The 19680-nt window shown below is 42.8% G+C and overlaps 1 protein-coding gene across 1 annotated transcript in view; it reads right to left on the bottom strand.

The window, feature by feature from the left end:
• Positions 1-16498: 16498 nt before the first annotated feature.
• Positions 16499-19680, bottom strand: part of LEPR (leptin receptor) — a gene marked incomplete at its 3' end in the record, with an annotated part of 43258 nt that continues 40076 nt past the window's right edge. Inside the window, exon 18 of the mRNA XM_081323565.1 lies at positions 16499-17320. Coding sequence (XP_081179691.1) covers positions 16499-17320 — 822 coding nt within the window. The remainder of the gene's footprint in view (positions 17321-19680) is intronic.

Below are 19680 nucleotides of genomic sequence, written 5' to 3'. Positions count from 1 at the left end.
TTTCACACTACCATGTGCAATTTTCATATGTTTACCAGCTCAAAAAGCTAATCTAGAGTTTAGTGTGTACTTGGCTAATGTGGCTATTTTATAGTACATTGCATCTTGTGAACCCAGAAAATTGGATTCATTAAATACATTGTGATTAATTGAGCAGAAGTAGCCACCATTTTCCTTACATTATTCAGTACCAAAATGGTGAGAGAGATCATCTGGAGATATGGATAACAGAGACACCAAAAGGTGGATTATATCCCACCATATTTCCATGTGATCTTATAAAGGTAGCAGTGTTGAGCTATTGTGTGTATGTGCAGGGGAAATACTATGAAATCCTAGGGAAGATAAAACACACGGAAGCACTGCACTTCTTGTAATGATCAGATTCATATTTTGGGGATGCTCATTGACTCTTACTTTTTTTCTCAGAAAAAAAAAATAAAGGACAAACCTGGAAAAGGGTCAAAATTGAAATAGGTTGATAAGAATAAAAACAATGTCTTAACTTTGTTTTACAAGGAAAATTCAAGAACAACTTTCTGGCTGTCTTTTATAATAAATGATATATGGACACCATACTTGCTATCATTACCAGTTACACTGGTTGTGAAGGCTACTTACCGTATATTTTCCAAGTTCTGGGTTTTGACATAATCATTTGTGTGACTCAGTCTATGGTGGGCCGCCATTGAAAAGAATCTGGAATCTACATCTAATGCAAAATTTAGTAAGGAGTTTGGCTATTTTAATTCCTAGATTAGCTGAATTGTGCCTGTTGTAAGCATGAATCATGGCTATTTAATACTTTAAATTGCTGTAATCTGGGTGTTTTAATGGCTGCATTCATGAGCATCTGTGTGGAAAGCAAATGTTGAAACATGTGCATCATCATGAAATTCCTGGGAATTATTACTGCCACTAGGCACTGGGACACAAGTACAGAATGGTGACCCCAACTTTTTACTTTTGCTTACTTCGTATATACTAGCCATTTCAATAATAACAAATGTATCTAATCAGCAAAATCCCAAGCCAGAATTTTATTTTTTTCTCTCTCTCAAATTTAAAATAGAACCAAAGTTGGTCATTTTCTTTTCTGTGATAAAAAGAGTTAATTTAACCATCTCCATCCATTCTTCCATTGTGGGAATCAGCGTATCTTTTCATTTTTATACATAAAGCTTTCTCACTGTAGACAGCATATACAACAACAGAGTTCCAGGTCTTTTTTTCAAGATCCTTATCCAATAAACTAAAAAGAAAGCTTAGGCTTCCAGTTTGCCATGCAGCTGCTATGGACAGCTGGGAGACTTGTTCTCTCTCCCCAGTCCAGTTTCACACCGCTGGGGGCCCCTGAAAAGTTGCCCCAAAAAGGTGACCAACAAGGAGGGGTGCTCACTGGATCACGGGAGAGCTGCAACTCTCCCGTTAGACTTGGTGATCCTTCCAAACCAGCGAACGAAAGGACCAGCCATTATGGCTCATCCCTAGGCTGTGAACAGTCACATTTTGCACCAGGCAACTCTTAAAGCAACACGGAAGAGACTGGTTGAGATCTACCTCTTTTACACCCTAATTACTTTCTGTACCTCCTTAAGCTGCTAAGCATTCTCCCCCCCCTGCTGTGAGGGAAGGGGGGGGCTTTAGCCCTCCCTCCAGAAAGAACGGCTACTAAATACCCAGGGGCGTTTTAAATGTTGAAAAAGTAACTGAATCCCAATTGGAACCTTACTTCTCAAAGCATGTGGACTGAAAGATTTTTTATTTTTCATTATTTACTTCTTGGAAATCTGGGTTTTTTCTTATATATATAAAAAGAAAAACTGAAAAGATTGAAATAACTTTGGGACTCAAAGGGAAACTTTAAAAGGGACCTGGCTGACTGCCCAGGGAAATAGATAAGATACATAACCTTGAGAACTTTGAAACAACAGCTGTGAAAGGCTTTGTGTTCCCTACCTAGAAAAATATATATCTCTCTTTTGGATTTTCTAGGCGTAAAGCCTTTATTTAAAATACCAACATGGAAAAAGACCAGGAACAAAATTACCCTATAGATGAAGATAAATAAACTCTCTATATGTTGAAAATACTAATTCAAACTCTTACCACAACCAATGAAATACTAAGAGGCTACGGGAAGGAACTGTTCTGAACCAGCCCTCTTCTCCCAACCCCTAATTAAGAGACGAGTCTGGAAAGCGTCCAAGGCTAAAAGGCTTCTGCCAAGGTTTATTTACGCAGATAACAAAACACAAGAGCTTGTCTTCTCAAACGAAAAAGTTGCTTTCAGCAACTAGCCCCTCCCCAAACACTTCTTTTATAGAGAGCTCAGGGCGTGGTCTCCCTGTGCCTCCTCCCGAGGAGTCCCATAGTCTTTCTTTGTTTGTCCCTGCTCGTCTGCCTCCTACGTCGGGCGTCCTTGAACAGGGCCAGCTGTGGGTCATCATCCTCCGCACTCTCGGGCTCACACAGCTGAGAAGAGGTCCCCGGCTGAGGACTCTGCAAAGCCTCCAAATCATCATCAGCCGGTTCGTTTCCCTCCTCCCCCACATCTGAGTCCTCCGATACATCGGACCCGGCTGTCGGACCCACCGGCTGGCCCTGAGTCACAACACTATCCCGCACCGCAGGGCCCTTCCCTCGGGTCTGCCGATCCGGATGCGGTCGGGATGGGAACTGTTCGTGAAAAGCAGTCACCAACGCAGGGGCATGAACGGCGGTCGCGTCTTCCCATGTGAAGTCCTCCGGCCCGTACCCTTTCCACTCGATCAGGTACTGGAAGCGACCTTTCAGCCAGCGGGAATCCCTGATGCTGGCGACCTCGTACTCGGGGGTGCTGCCTCCATCACGAGTTCCTGATGGGGGAGGTTCCGCTTGGCGAAGTGGACAGGCCGGTTGTTCGGGGACCAACAAGGACCGATGGAAGACGGGGTGCACGCGCAGGGAACGTGGCAGAGTTAAACGATAGGCGACCGGGTTGATGACGGCCTCGACTGGGAACGGTCCAAGGTAACGGTGGTCCAGCTTCCTCGCCGGCCGAGTGGATGGTAGGTTCCTGGTGGACAGCCAGACCCGATCCCCCACCGATAGTGGAGGCGTATCCCTTCTCGACCGATCGGCGAACCTCTTGTAGTCGGCCTTGGCCTTCTCCAGCTGCCGTCGCACCAACCGATGGATCGCCTGTAACTCCGCCATGAATTCGTTCGCTGCCGGCTCCGGTGAGTCCACGGGAGAAAGAGGGAAGAACCTGGGGTGATAACCCACGTTGGCCAAGAACGGTGTCATCTGCGTGGAGGTGTGTTGCGAGTTATTAAAGGCAAACTCGGCTATGGCCAAATAGTCCACCCAGTTGTCCTGCTGCAGGTTAACATAGCAGCGCAGATACTGCTCTAAGATGCCGATGACCTTCTCGGTACCCCCGTCGGTCTGAGGATGATGCGCGGACGAGAGGCAAACCTTAATGTCCAACGCCCGCATCAACTCCTGCCAGAAGCGGGCTGTAAACTGGGCCCCCCTATCGGAGACGACCCTGTCGGGAAGGCCGTGCAGCCGGAACACCTGTTGGATGAACATGCGACTAGTGGCGCGAGCTGACGGTAAGCCGCGACAGGGGATGAAGTGCGCCATCTTGGTCAACATGTCCACCACCACAAACACTGTCGTGAAGCCGGAGGATGGGGGTAGATCCATCAGAAAGTCCATGGACACAGCCCCCCAGGGTCTCTTGGGCGTTGGCAAAGGCTGCAGTAAACCAGGCGGGGCCCCTGTCGCTGACTTGGCCTGCCTGCATGGGACGCAGGAGGTGACATAAGACTGGACATCGTGTCGGACTCGGGGCCACCAGAAAGTACGGGAGACCAGGTTCAGAGTCTTGAACAGGCCAAAATGCCCCGCAGCCGGGTTATCATGACATTGGCTGAGGACGAGTCCCCTGAGTGGCCCTCCTGGAACATAGAGCCGGTCACGATAATACAGGAGTCCATCCGTGACCGACCAAGGCGAATCTGGCCCCACCTCTTCCTTCCGCTGAGCCACCCACGCCTCCTGCTGCTGCGCCTCCCGGATCCGAGCCCGTATATCCACCGGCTCCCGTACCGCAGCAAAAGACTCGACGGGGATCACTGTCCTGGGCGGAAGCTTGTCTTCCACTCGGGTGTACTCGGGCTTCCTGGACAGAGCATCCGCTCTCTGGTTGTGCCCGCTTGGTATATACCGCACCCGAAAGTCAAACCTCGCAAAGAAGAGGGACCACCGGATCTGGCGTTGGTTCAAATTCCGAGCGGTCTGCAGACTTTCCAGATTCTTGTGGTCCGTCCGGACCTCGATTTGATGCCGCGCCCCCTCCAGATGATGCCTCCAAGCCTCGAACGCCGCCTTGATGGCCAGCAGCTCCTTCTCCCAGATGGTATAGTTGCGCTCCGAGGGATACAATTTCCGAGAGTGATACGCGCAAGGGAAAAGGGTACCGTTGGGCGTCGCTGCCTGGAGTAACACGGCCCCAATGGCAATGTCGGAGGCGTCCGCCTCCACGACAAACGGCCGTTGCGGGTCAGGATGCTTCAAGATGGGCTCCTTCATGAAGGCGTCCTTCAAAGCTTGGAACGCCTGTTGTTCGGGGGCGTTCCACTGGAACCGAGTCTTCTTCTGCAGGAGCCGGGTGAGGGGGGCTGTCAAGGCAGCAAAGCCAGGGATGAATGTCCGATAGTAGTTGGCAAATCCAAGAAGTCGCTGAACATCCTTCACGCGACGCGGGGGTTGCCAACTCTGCAACGACTCAACTTTACTTGGATCCATGGCGATGCCCTCGGGAGAAATGCGGTGGCCCAAGAAATCAATGGTCACCTGGTAGAACTGGCACTTCTCCAACTTGGCAAACAGCCGATGTTTCCGGAGGCGCTGCAGGACCTGACGGAGATGCTGATGATGCGCTTCACGCGACGGGGAGTAAATCAGGATGTCGTCCAGGTAAATCACAACAAACTGGTCCAACAGATCCCGAAAGATGTCGTTCATAAAATGCTGAAACACAGCGGGGGCGTTGGTCAGGCCAAACGGCATCACCGTGTACTCGAAATGTCCATAGCGAGTACCAAACGCTGTCTTCCACTCATCACCCGGCCGAACCCTGACGAGGTTGTAAGCTCCACGCAGGTCCAGTTTCGTGAAGATCTTAGCCTCCCGGAGTCGGTCCAAGAGCTCGGGGATGAGGGGCAGCGGGTAGCGGTTACGCACCGTGATAGCGTTGAGTTTCCGGTAGTCACAGCAAAGCCGTAACTCGCCCGACTTCTTTTTGACGAAGAGCACGGGCGCAGACACTGGCGAGGACGAGGGCCGGATGAATCCACGAGCCAAGTTCTTTGTCAGGAAGTCCCGCAATGCGGCCAACTCGGGCTCCGACATGGAGTACAAACGCCCCACTGGGAGAGGCGCATCAGGGACTAGGTCAATGGAGCAGTCGTAGGGCCTGTGCGGGGGTAATTGGTCCGCCTCTGACTCGCTGAACACGTCAGCAAAGTCGGACAGTACGGGAGGCAAGGAAACCCCTGAGGAACCCTCCACCTGGCCGGCACAGATATGGCGGGTGTGGTCCACGCACTGCAAACTTGGGAAGGTGACCAAGTTCTGAGACCAATAGATCTGTGGATCATGCGCCCGGAGCCACGCCAGTCCCAAGACCACGGGGAAGTGCAGATCCGAAGTGACGTAAAACTGAATGGCCTCCACATGGGTACTGATGGCCATACACACGGGTTGCGTGGCGGCCGTGATAGGCCCGGACAGGAGCACTCGACCATCGATGGTCTCCACAAGCATGGGCGGATCCACCGGACACTGGGGAACAGCCCATTTGGCCACAAAGGCCGAATCCATAAAGTTAGTGGTAGCCCCAGAGTCAATTAAGGCATGGACCGGAATCCCCTCTGGCTTGCCAGGAAGGATCAGTCGTGCCTCCAAAATCAAATGCCGTGGAGGTTCACAGGCACCGTCGGAACGGCGTCGCTCGGCGTGATCGTTGTGGGTCGCCCGATCTTTCACACCGTCTAGATCGGGCTCGGGCCGTATTCCCGATAGCAAAGCAGGGGACTTTCTCGGGGCAGGCTTGGTCACTGACGCCCGCTGACGCTTCTTTGGGCAAGAAGCAGCCAAATGTCCAGGGTCCCCACAGTAAAAACACAACCCCTCCGATCGTCGTCTGTCCATTTCCGTCACCGATAGACGGGACCTGGCGGCACCCAGCTCCATTGGCTCCTCCCTCTGGACTGGGGGCTCACGCACAACAGGGGCGGCAGGGGTCTGTGGGGCGGCACGGCGACTCTTACGCTGCTGCAGCCGGGCATCGATCCGCAGACAAAGATGGATCAGCCCATTCAGGTCTGAGGGAATGTCCACGCGGGCCAGCTCATCCAACATCTCCTCTGACAAGCCATCCTGAAAGGCATCCACGAGCGCAGCCTCATTCCAGGCGGAATCCTGGCTAAGCAGCCGGAAATCGCTGATATAGGCCTGTAGGGGGCGCTGACCCTGCCTCAAAGCTTTCAGACGTCGGGTGGCGGTCTGCGCCTTAATCGGGTCCTCGTACATGAGGCGCATATGGTCACAAAACCCCCCAAAGTTATCCAACAAAGGGCTAGGCTGTGCCAACAGAGGCGTGCCCCAACGAGCTGCATCTCCCGACAGAAGGCTCAACACGAATCCCACCTTATCACGGTCAGTGGGGAAATCAGCTGCTCTCACGCTGATATAAAGCTGGCATTGTCCCAGGAAGGCAGGAAACAGTTCTGGTTTACCAGCAAACTTATCCGGCATAGCTAACTGACATTTCCTCCTGGGTGGGGGGGCAGCATGTACCTGAGCCTGCAGTTGTGCCACCTGAGTGGCCAGCAAGGTGAGTTGCTGGTTGAGCTGGGCATTCTCGGCAAGAAGCTGCTCCATCGTAGTATTAAGGGGTGGGTGGCTGAAAGCAAACTGTTCTGAACCAGCCCTCTTCTCCCAACCCCTAATTAAGAGACGAGTCTGGAAAGCGTCCAAGGCTAAAAGGCTTCTGCCAAGGTTTATTTACGCAGATAACAAAACACAAGAGCTTGTCTTCTCAAACGAAAAAGTTGCTTTCAGCAACTAGCCCCTCCCCAAACACTTCTTTTATAGAGAGCTCAGGGCGTGGTCTCCCTGTGCCTCCTCCCGAGGAGTCCCATAGTCTTTCTTTGTTTGTCCCTGCTCGTCTGCCTCCTACGTCGGGCGTCCTTGAACAGGGCCAGCTGTGGGTCATCATCCTCCGCACTCTCGGGCTCACACAGCTGAGAAGAGGTCCCCGGCTGAGGACTCTGCAAAGCCTCCAAATCATCATCAGCCGGTTCGTTTCCCTCCTCCCCCACATCTGAGTCCTCCGATACATCGGACCCGGCTGTCGGACCCACCGGCTGGCCCTGAGTCACAACAGGAACAAGAAGACACCCCAGATATGAAAGCCCAAACTTTGACCACGACTAAAGAATCATCTGTACAAAATACAATAGAAAAGATGAAACATTCAAATACTATGACAGAAGAATTTACTATTCAACAAATACTGATATTTGAAAATCCAGAAAAGACATCGACAACTTGGAAAAAGAAAAATGTTTCTTATACAACTCAGAAGGAACTATAGGATCCATAAAAAGAACAGTTGGATGAGAAGATGAACAATTCAGAACAACCACATTGATATGGAAGAATATAGAGACGACCCACTAGAGCCACAAGTCCTCTCAAAAAATGGCGACCGGGATGGTTTTGTCAATATCAATTAATATACATGATATTACAAGGAGATTGGTTCGATGACCCAAAAACAAGGACATGGAAGATGATTTGGCAAAGGAAAAAAACCAGAATAAGACTCAAGAAGAATGGAGTTTCGACCATCTTATTGAAATCTAAAACAGAATGTACTTAAATAGATAAGATGTGTATGTTGAACACAAGACATTGTTATGAACTGAGATAAAGAAAAAAATTTGGTCATTAAAATTTAGCAGTATAAATACTAATAGCTAATTTGAATATTGATTTGTGCATAAAGGTCATGTAAAGGTGAATAATGTAGATAAGTTAAAAACTTATTGTTGAAAGTAATAAATAGGTCTATATGGAACAACGAAAATTATTAGTTTAAGCAAGAGATAGCAGATACAAAGAGGAAGAGAGGTAGTATTAAATACTGAAATAAAAAGAAATTTTGATTACTACTTAAAAAAACTGAAAACTAGCAAAAAGGAAGGATATCATATTGTATCCTTAATTTGTTGACATAGAGGGTGAGAAGTTAAGTAGACAGGATGTGTATTTTGAATATTAGATTTTGTGAGGAATGGTGATAGATGAATTGGGAGTATATTAAAAAGCTTGGAAATGATAAATATCAAAGGTTAAATCTAAATGTTAGTGGAAATTGAAACTGAAAAATCTGTTAGGTCATTGATTGTCTAAAAGATTGTATGTTAAAACAATTAGAATATGTGTAAACTAAAAACTATGGATATATGTAAGAAAGTTATTTTCTATGTGATTGATAGGATAAAACTTGTCTTTTAATTTACAAATAGACAGTATATATCAGTGATGGCGAACCTTTTAGAGACCGAGTGCCCATACCGCAACCCAAAACCCACTTATTTATCGCAAAGTGCCAGGGCCGCATCAACATTGTGGTGCCCTCAGGTGGGGGCAGGGAGGCGCCTCTGAGTGCCGCCTCTGGCACACAAAAAACGGGTGCAAAAATGGGCCACCGTGCGGCAAGGCACAAAAACGGCCGCTGCCGCGCCACAGGGCACTGTACCACGCAAGAACGGAGCAGGGCTAGTGAATATCACATAGGTGCTAGCCCCACTCCATTTGCAGCGGGTGCATGTTTACAGCCCCATGCGCACATACACAGATGTAAAATGCTACCCCCCCTTTTCTTCCAGTCCACCAATCAACAATGGTTGGTGACCTCTGCTCTGCCACCTCTACTCGAGCTTTCTAGTCAGCCGCCTCGCCTCCTTTGTGCTCGGTGGGGCTCCTGCTCTGGGCAGCAGTGGCAGCCTGATGGACCTGCTGCTGGTGGCGGTGGCGTGTGTGTCAACAGAGAGGGCTCTGAGTGCTCCCTCTGGCAGGTGTGCCATAGGTTTGCCACCACTGGTATATATGAAGGGAAAAAGAGAGGAAATGTGCATGGTAGCAATCTGAAATCTGTACTAATGATATCTGTACTAGTAATTGAATTACTACTACTACTACTACTATTACTACTACTCAGCCACCACGTTGCTTTTCAAATATGTGAATGTAATATTAGAAAATCAATAAAATTTGTAAAAAAGAGGAACGTTTAAATTTTATATTCATTTTGAGAATCTTGAGAATATTCTTTATTAAAATATGAATATTGCCCCAATATTTTTTTGCTTTAAGTCCACCAAAGATGGTAAAAAGTTCCTTTACATTTGCATTTCCAACATACATTTCAAATATTTATGCATCTTTCACAATTTATCGGGTATTTGCCATTTTGCTGTCTTTAGAGTTGTATGGATACTATTGGCTTTTCCCACAACGTCTGGTTACCATCTAAAATTCATATTCATTATTTCTTGAAGTGCAGCCACAAATCTAGAGCTTTATAGTGGTGCAACCTTACATAATCCTGTTTGCTGCTTTATTTCATTGAAAAAGGAATCATGCCTTTTTATAATTTATAGATAAAATTGGCTGAGTTCAATTCTGAATCCTGTCCTTCAGCATAATTGTTCCTGAAATCAGTTCTCAGGATAAGAATAAGTAAATACAATATTTTAAGTGATCTGCACACTTGAAATGTGTTTCACACAGAAGCTTGCTGCATTGCCTTTTGCATGCCAGAAGAAATTTATTTTCACAGGGTAAAACGTGTTTCTGTTTTAATAGATTGAATCATTTATTTCAGCATAGATGATACTGAAATCTTTTAGAGTCCACTAGATGGCAGTCCAGTGCAGAAAACAACAGGTGGAAAAGAAAAACCCTGTTTTTTTGCTCAGAAACCCTGTAAAAAAGATGAATTACAGTAGCTCAGACTCAAAACTTGCTTAAATGATTCCTCTGCTGGAAATGTCCTGTTGTTTGACCTGCCCTTATTTATAAAGAGTGTTAAAGTTCCAGCTGAGATATAAAAGACAATGTGGCTTTTGGTCATTATTAATGTATCCAATATCTGCCGCTGAAATAAGTCACATCACTCCTTTGGGAAGTTTTGAATGAGGAACAAATGCCCAAAAGGCATAGCAGACACACACACACAAAAAGGTGAAAACTAAAATATCACCATACAGTTTGTTTGGTTTGATTTTGAAGTTAAGGCAGTTGTGGGAAAGCAACTTCACATCTACCTTCCTGATTTCAGAAGAGTGAAATGTAAAATACACAATCTATGCATATTTGCAAAGAATACAAGGCTTCATAAGAATTTAGAATAGAATAGAGCTGGAAAGGGCCTTGGAGGTCTTCTACTCCAGCCCCCCGCTCAAGCAGGAGAACCTATACTGTTTCAGACAAGTGACTGTCCAGTCTCTTCTTAAAAACCTCCAGTGATGGAGCGCCCACGATTTCTGGAGGCAAGCTGTTCCACTGGTTAATTGTCCTCACTGTTAGGAACTTTCTCCTTAATTCCAGGTTGCTTCTCTCTTTGATCAGTTTCCAACCACTGTTTCTTGTCCTGCCCTCTGGTGCTTTGGAGAATTTGACCCCCTCTTCTTTGTGGCAGCCACTCAAGTACTGGAATACTGCTATCATGTCACCCCTATTTCTTCATTTCTTTAGACTAGCCAAACCCAAGTCCTGCAGCCATTCCAATAGCAGGTCAATAAGTTCCAATAGTAGCAACTATTTGTAGTTTAGAGCTGAATAAGGAGTCTGTGATGCTCTATGACAGGGGTGTCAAACTCAATTTCATTGAAGGCCGCATCAGCATTGCGGTTGCCCTCAGGGGGCCGGGTGGGTGTGGCCTACTGGGTGGGCGTGGCTAGAGTGCGTATGGCCTACTGGGTGGGCCTGGCCGGCTCTACATCGTTTGCATCAAGGGTGCCTATGGGGGCCTGGGTAGGAGTGGGACAGATCTGAGGGTCTCTGGCAGAAGGAGGGTCTCTGGGCCAGGACCAAGGCAGTGGGGGCCGTTCCCTCACTGTTTCCAGGATGGCTTTGCGGGCCGGATCCGGGCCCCGGGCCTTGTGTTTGACATGTCTGCTCTATGAGTTTGGTTGTTTGCTTGCAGATGTTTCATTGCACAACTAAGTAATGTCATCATGAGTGTGGGTTTTGCTCCCTGTTTATATACAAAGATGCCAAATTACAGAATAACAACAGGTGGGCAAAAAATCAGTGGGAGCAGGAGAAAGTTCCAACTTCTTGTTGGTTTCCTCATTATGTTTGTGGCAAGCTCCCTCCCTCCCTCTTTCCTTCCTTCCCTCCCTCCCTCTATATTCTTTTATTCCTTCAACTATCAGTTCTACAGGACTGAATCCTGCACTGGATTCCAGGTTTCTGTGAATAAAAGGAACCCTTTCATTTACAGAAGCATCAGGCTGAATACCCAGAACCTTCCAGGAAAAATAGAGCTTAATATTAAGCCAAGCTTATTCCTGGAAATTGTTTTGAACGTCGCCTTTATGGCATATAAAAGGAAAAATGTGTATATGGGGACATAGCTCTTTTCACCACCAAGTGACTCAAAAAGTGTCCTATATGTTTGTCTTTTGATGAAAGCACAATGCCCAAAGTGTTTTTAACTTCTCTCATGATTCAATTTCAACATCTGAATTTTGAGCAAATCCCTGATGTGAGTATGGGACACTATCTCAAGCACATGTCTGCATGATGTTCTTAGGGTCACTTATAGCTTCCACATTAATTATTATAGTGAAATCCCTTCCTCAGATTCCTGTTCAATAGTATTTATTCACTGGCTGCAATTCAGATACAAAAATCTGGATGGCAATTAGATGGCAATCGAGACAGGCAAAAAAATTTCACTTTTTGTTGCCAGCTAATGATATGATTGACTAGTAAATAGATGATTTTAAAAAAATTAAAGTTCATTCTATTGATGGTTTAATGGAAAAGAAAAAAAATGTGACGCATGAAATAATCAGTGAAAACATGACTGGAGGCTTTTCCCATGTTGGGCAGGGCTGGAATTTCAGACAAAGGACCCACAATTATGGCCTTAGAATGTTGTAATTCAACAATACTTGGAAGGTCACTTCTAAGAACAAATAAGTGACAAGCTGTTATATCTCACTTCTTAGTTCAAATTTAAGCAAGATTCCACAAACAATGTCCTAGCATAATTTCTAATTTGGTTTGGTACAATGTTATATAATTTCCTTTCTTGTGTCTCTCATTCTCTTGGTCTAATCTACCCTGTTCCTCACTACAGTTCCATAATTATGCTATGAATCATATTCCAACAAGTTGGTGATTACCAGTTAGAAATACTGTCTTGAAGTGCAACGTAGCAATTCAGCTTTGGCCAGGGCGCTATGTTCCCCTATTCTACAATGTGCTAATTCAATATCTTTATTGGCTCCTGTTCTTTTTTTGTAATTTTCCAGGTGTATTTTGCTGGAAAAAGCTCAAAAATCCCATGCACAAAAGACTACAAAATACAGTTGCAATGCAAATTTAACAGTGAACCTTTTATTCACAAAAGTAGATACAAAATTACTTTGGCAAGTATTTTAAAACATGAACTCAAATTGTGTTTGAACAGCTAAGAAATTATGGTCGAAATCCTAAATCCAACATTTGGCAGGAATAAAATTCAAAACCCATTTTTCATTCAAATTCAAATACTAAGACTAATCAAATAACATAATGTGAGAGGTAATAATTCTATGGACACACATAGGATATAAAAAGCAGAATCACCCTTGGTACAAATGTTACTTGCAGTTTGAAAAATAGTATGTATTAAATTTATTCAGAGTAAAAGCTTTTTAAAATGACTCATTAATATTTAAATATCACCCATGAATTCAAAAGCACATATAAATTCAAAATGAGTTCTGTTTTTGAAGGTAGCAGAAGTTATTTTGAACATGAGTTTTACCTATATATACTGTATATTCAAACATAATCTAGATATATCACTTCACAAATATGACAACTGTATTACCAAAATCATAAAAACCATTCTCTTCTGCACTCAGCAGGACTTAAAGTAAATTTATATAGACAGTTGTGTTTAAACCAACTAAGCAGTGTACAGTAGACTTAATTAACAACTTCTAGTTAGCAACAAAACAACATAATGTGGACAAGCAAAATAGATAACTTTACAAGAGCAAGCTCTATAAATTATACTTATATCAATATAGAAAAATACATCTCCTTTTCTATATTTCTGATATTCTTTATTAGCAACTAGCATGGTCATATTAACTGGGAATTCAGGCATTAGTATTCTCAATGTACCTAAAGCAGGAGTCCCCAACCTTTGTGGGTTGGCGGCCCGGTGGGAGAGGGAGGGGCAGGCGCCTTACGCACACATGCACAAACATGAATGTGGCCATGCACACACAAACAGATCACCAGCCTACGCACCACGCAAACAGGGCTGCGAGCATGTGAACGAGGTGCCTGAGTGAGTCTTGCGGTACTGCCGCTACCAGGCTCGTGGCTTTGTTACCACTGGCGCAAGTACTGCACCACTGCCTCCACATGAGGCTTGTGCTGCAGCCCGCAGCAATGCCACCACTGCTGCAATGATCATGCTGTGGCCCACCTGCTGCTGGTGGCACTGCTGCCACCTGCACAAGGTTCATGGCAATGCCGCCGCCTGTCTGTGGCATGCCACTACCCACCTGCTGCTTGCGGTGCTGCCGCTGCCCACACAAAATTCGTGGCAATGCAATCTCCCGTGCGATACTAGTGGTGTGCTGCTGCCCACACAAAGTTCGTGGCAATGCTATCGCCCGTGCGATACTAGCGGTGCTGCTGCCCATGCAACATTCACAGCAACAGTGGCACAAGGGAGGGCGAGCACATGCACACATGCACTGCCCAGCTATTCACACAGCCCAGTGGCCAAGAGGCCACGGCCCTGTACTGCGCTGCAGCCCATAGGTTGGGGACCTCTGATCTAAAGGATATCAAATTATACAAATCCCTCTATCCTATCCTTTGGATCAAGTGTACTGTCCTTGGGATCAATTCACACTCCTAGCAAAATTTATTTAAATAAAAATTGCCATTTTCACATAATCAGTATTTATTCAGTTGCTAGTGCACCTATGACAGTCTAGCTTGCTATACCGTATTGCATCTTTCTGATAAACAGACTCCTTGCAAAACTACTGTAAACTTATCTAAATACTTTAAGAATATTTCAGAAACACATTGAAGGAGAACATACTCAGATGAATAGGTTATATAATTTGAATGAATACTTTACACATCTTAAAGAAATAGAGTTGTGGTTTATCATAGCATAAAAAGTTATAGAATAAATTTCATGTTATATATACTGTATACTTCAGTAATTGGTGCCTTTATTATTGTAAGCTAGATTTCAAAATACTACAATGAAGTTGGCAAACAAACACATAATAAGGCACAGTGTTAAGAATTCAGAGACAACAGCCGTGAGAACATTTAAGGTGCTACTAGCAAATAGTACAGTTACAATCAAAAGACTCACTCCAAAATAATTGCTGTGACATAATACATAACATATAGCTAAATTTATCCAGATTACATAATCAAAAACATATTTATACATTCAAATACATGACACTGGCTATTGATACACAGCTTTTCCAGAATGGATAATACATATTTATCATAGATAATAGCAGTCTCTGTTCAGCCTTTGTAAAGGCAAATTTGCACTGGATGTTGATGGTTAAAACTAAGGTGATAAAGGAAATGAGATAATTCTCCGGCAGTTTGCATAACATTAGGAAATATATCTGAGTATTATTTCCTTCCTTCCTTCCTTCCTTCCTTCCTTCCTTCCTTCCTTCCTTCCTTCCTTCCTTCCTTCCTTCTTTCCTTCCTCCTCCTCCTCCTCCTCCTCCTCCTCCTCCTAGTTTACATTAAACAATTCAAAGTTGTTCTTCTTTAATTTCAAATGTTCATTTTTTATGTGATTACATCCTTTTAATCTGATTCTAATTATTATTATAGAACAGAAAACTTTAAAATGTGTTTGAATTTGGATTTCCCAAGCTGTAAAACCTAAAACAGAAGTGAACAAAAAATATTTTTCTCTACTAAATGTTTTTTTATATATTTTCTTTTTGCCAGGCATGGGGAAAACCAAAAGTAAAAATTAAAGGATTTATATGCATTATGTATAAGCAGAATCTGTTAAGTAAGATATATTGCAGAACGGATATATACTGCTTCATCTTAGTTTGACCACATTCTGTTTTTCCTATCATACTTTTTAAAGCAGTGATTCAAGCACATTTTTAACCCTTTAAATACAGTTGATTTGTTTCAAATATTTTTCAGCAGTATTAATTTATAAAAGGAATACAAACCACAAATGTGCAATTTAATTCATTCAAGATTAGAACTCTTCTATATTAGCTCCTTTGTCCATCATCTAATACCCAGAACTCTGCTATCATTGTTTACTTACCAATTTAATTGGGATAATTAATTTCTAATCAGAAACTTTTCTAATAAAATTTATGATGGAAAAATTACCTAGGAAATATCGAGATGTTGTCACAAAACCATATATGAGCAAATACTGTTCATTTTTGTATGCAAATCATGAATAAAAGCATGCCAACTTTCTAAATTTGGTTCTGAAGATAATACTGCTCATTATCTTGCCAATACAAAGTCTTTGAGATACAATACTGTGTGAAAGGATGAACATGTGCAGTTTCATTAATAAAGAACACATTCAAGGGCTGTATAAATATATTATCTGTGTCAGTATTCATGTATTGCACAAGGTTTCCCTCTATGCAGTATGATAATTGTAGCCATGCCCATTGATTTTATGGTCCCTGTGTCAATAGAGAATGATATACTGATATTAAACTTGCAAGATTAGAGACTTAAGACATGCTGGCATAAGTTTAGTTATTTCAAGCTTTCCTTGAAGCCTCAATCAGAAAATAATGCAGACATCATCCTGAGAATATCACTGAAGCTCGATTATCACTCAGTTAGTTGCAGAAATTTGACAATACAACAGCAGTTTATTCACAAGTGCAAGTTAACTATGGAAAAAAGAACCTTCTTATCTGGAAAGATAGAATTTACTTTGTCTTTTCAGATAATCAAGCATATTGCCAAACTGTCCGGTTGTTCTCCTTCAGGAAAACACAATATTGCGCTACTTTGCAATTAAATAATATGGATTGTTAATAAAAACTTGAACACTTGCAAAATACAGAATTTGCCAAAATGCTCTGCATGAAGGAAACGTGTTGGATATACAACACTATAATCAAAATAAATTAGAAGTATGGATAAATTAAGCTTTGCTATTAGCTGTCTCGTGTATTTTAACTGTCAGGGTTTGAAACTGTGGCATATATGGTATGAAGGTCTGAAGGGGCCTTTTGCAGTCACAGATAAAAGCATTTAAATCAGGTGTTACATTTTGAGAAATCCTCATGCTCCTAATGAGAGTGTTGGTATGAAAGTTACATGGTGCCACATTTGAATTTTCTGTTAAAAATATACCATTTTCGTTATTTCTGAGCGGGCCCATGCCTAAGTAGAACAAACCTCTCTCTGGGCTGTCACCTTCACTGAAAGTTTGATCCTGTTCTGAAGATTCTGAGAAACCTTCAGTGGAAACAACAGACAGAGAGACAGTTTTTCTAGGAGGGTCTTGAAAATATTCAGGTAATATAAAAAAGGCTTGATTTCCTACCGCCCAAGAAATGCTAGAGAAAGAAGCTGGACCTGAAGACTTAAGGCTCACAAAACCTCTGTCAAAAGGGCTACTTAAATCCTTTGGAGGCCCATAAAGCCCACTTGACATGGAGGCGCTTATAATAGTTGCGTATTTCACATTACATTGTTCTGACTTGCCTCCTTTATTTTCACCATCGTGGACATTCTCAGAGAAACTGTCACTCTTGAAATGACCACTAGAGCAAGTTGAGTCATGCTCAAAATCTTGAATGGTTGCAAACAGAGAGTCAACTGCTAGTAACTCTTGTTTATCTTCATGTTTCATTGCTTTATCAATACTGACATCTTCCAATACTATTTCTGATTCCAGAAGTAGCGGACCAAATGACATTGCTTCGGGATGCTTGAGAAAGAGATGCTCAAAGCTTTCAGGCTAAAAAAACAAGACACATTGTAAAGCTCATTGATCAGTTAATTGTTCATACTGAAAAGAATACAAGAATAGGAAAAATTAAGCAAATGAATATTTTATTATATTTTAATCTGGTTCTTTATTTTCAAAGCCAGATCAATTACATGTTTGAAATAATCTCTTTTTTTTTGGGGGGGGGGAATCAAATTATGGTATTGAATCCAGATGTCATCACTTATATAGTTCAGTTTAAATGAAGTGCACTAACATAAAACAGACATGATAAAGTAAACAAAGATACATTTAAATCTACAAGTTACGATAGCATTTTTAGATATTTAATTTTTATATGCTTTAATGCAAGCTTTAGAGCAAGGGTGACAAACTGCCGGACCGAAGGCCAGATGCGTCATGCTGAAATCCACCCCAGCTCTGGAAATGGGGGAAAAGTCGCGATACGTCGCAACACATCACATGATGTGGCGAGTTTGACACCCCTGCTTTAGAGGCTTCTGTTTTCTATCTTTTCAATTAGAATTATGGATATAGTACATTTTTCTTTCAATAAAGAGGAAATTAACAATACAATGACTAAAAATAACTGATAAATAAAATGAGTCATAATCAAAATAACTGGGAAAACAAACCTGCAATTCTATGCACACTTACCTGTCGGTAAAACTAACTGAAAATATTTTACTCTGGCCAAAGTTTATATTCTATGGTACAGCTGTATCTCCAGAAATCATCACTCATTGATATACACCACAAGTGTTTATCCAACATCCAGAATGATGCTAAGTGTATTTCTTATGTAGACTACATCAACAATAGGGTGATATTCCCTAAGTTCAAAGATAGTCTTTATTGTCATAGTAAACTCCTATCCTCATCAACTACTGACAAAATTTTCTGCCTTTCTTTGTAAGTGGTTAAGGAGATCTCCAAAACTGTGGGAGAAGTTTTGCATCTCAGCAATATTGCTTTTGTCGCCATTCCCTAGAAAACATTTTTCTGAGCAATTCCTTAGCTTAGCTTTATTGAACTTTATTGTAAACATATTATGCAGCTGACCTTCCATATTGTTTTTTTGCTGGAAAGTTAGGGCACAGTGGCTTAATCCAAATCAGAATTAACATGTATTAAGATGGAGAAGGCCTATGAGGATTTGTTGCAGTTTCTGTAGTGGCAATGCATATCTTTGTTTCCAAGTTACATTAGTGTCATTGGGTAATCAAGAGACTCATTGCAATTTAAATTGAGTTCCAGAATGCTTGGAGGTACCTTTCCCATTCATAACAATTTCTATCAATGCTTCATTTCAGGTTCCTTGTCCCCTTCTCCCCATTTACAATGTCTCTAAAGCAACATAGTACTCTTGTATTGGGTTCTGGGGCTCTTGCAACAATACCTACTATCTTCTTTTCTTTGCCACAAACCTGTGTGAGGAAACTAATGTGGGGAAATGGTTTGCAGGCTGGACACTGATTTCTATGTACTTTTACTGGCCAACTAGAAAGGGTCCAGCCTAATTGTAAAGATTTTGGCAAAAGCTTCAATGGATACTCATGGATCTTTGAAAAAATGGTGTTGAGCTAACAGCAGGGAATTTGTACACTTTCCACACGAAGTGCCATTAATATTCTGTTTGTCACAGTCCTGCATAGCTATGTTGCTAAAATATGCAGTGAGAGAAAGAGAAGGAGAGGATTAACAAAGTTTTGATAACGGCTGAAATGGGTGAAAAGGGCTCTGAAGTTTTTTTGAAGGTGGTCAACAGCTAATGTGGCTAAATTATAGCATACAGTATTCTGTTACAACATTATAATGGAGACGGATGTTTTCCTAACTGTAAACTACTTTTACAAATCAATTTTGGCATATTTAAGGCCTGTTCTGTCTGTTTTCAGTTATCCTACTGACAGAAGGATAGTCAAACACAACACTGGCCTCCTTTGCAGAATCTGATCCCAATATTTTGTTGGATTGGAGATAATGAATTAATGAAAACCTAATGTGTTAGAGAAATTATTAGCTGATAAAATATAATACTTTTATTACAAATTTAAATTCACCTGCTATTGATAATTGATTGTGGCAACTGAAACATATTTGCAAGAGGCAGCCAAAAGAATCTATAACATTCTGTTTATATGTCTGAAATACACATACACATGAACTGCAGCATGTGTGTGTGTGTGTGTGTGTGTGTGTGTGTGTGTGGCACATGCAAACATACACAGGGCAAATAAATGCTAAGAAAATGGATAAACTCTTTTTATTCCTTACATAAAAGAAGTTCAGAACTTTGTATCTGTCAACAAGATAATTCTCTGTAAATGGAATAGAACCATGGTGGCAAATCTATGGCACGCGTGCCA

The sequence above is a fragment of the Vipera berus genome, assembly GCF_964194415.1.
Source record: "Vipera berus genome assembly, chromosome: 3".
NCBI classification, from domain to species: domain Eukaryota; kingdom Metazoa; phylum Chordata; class Lepidosauria; order Squamata; family Viperidae; genus Vipera; species Vipera berus.
This window is presented reverse-complemented; position numbering and strand designations above follow the sequence as displayed.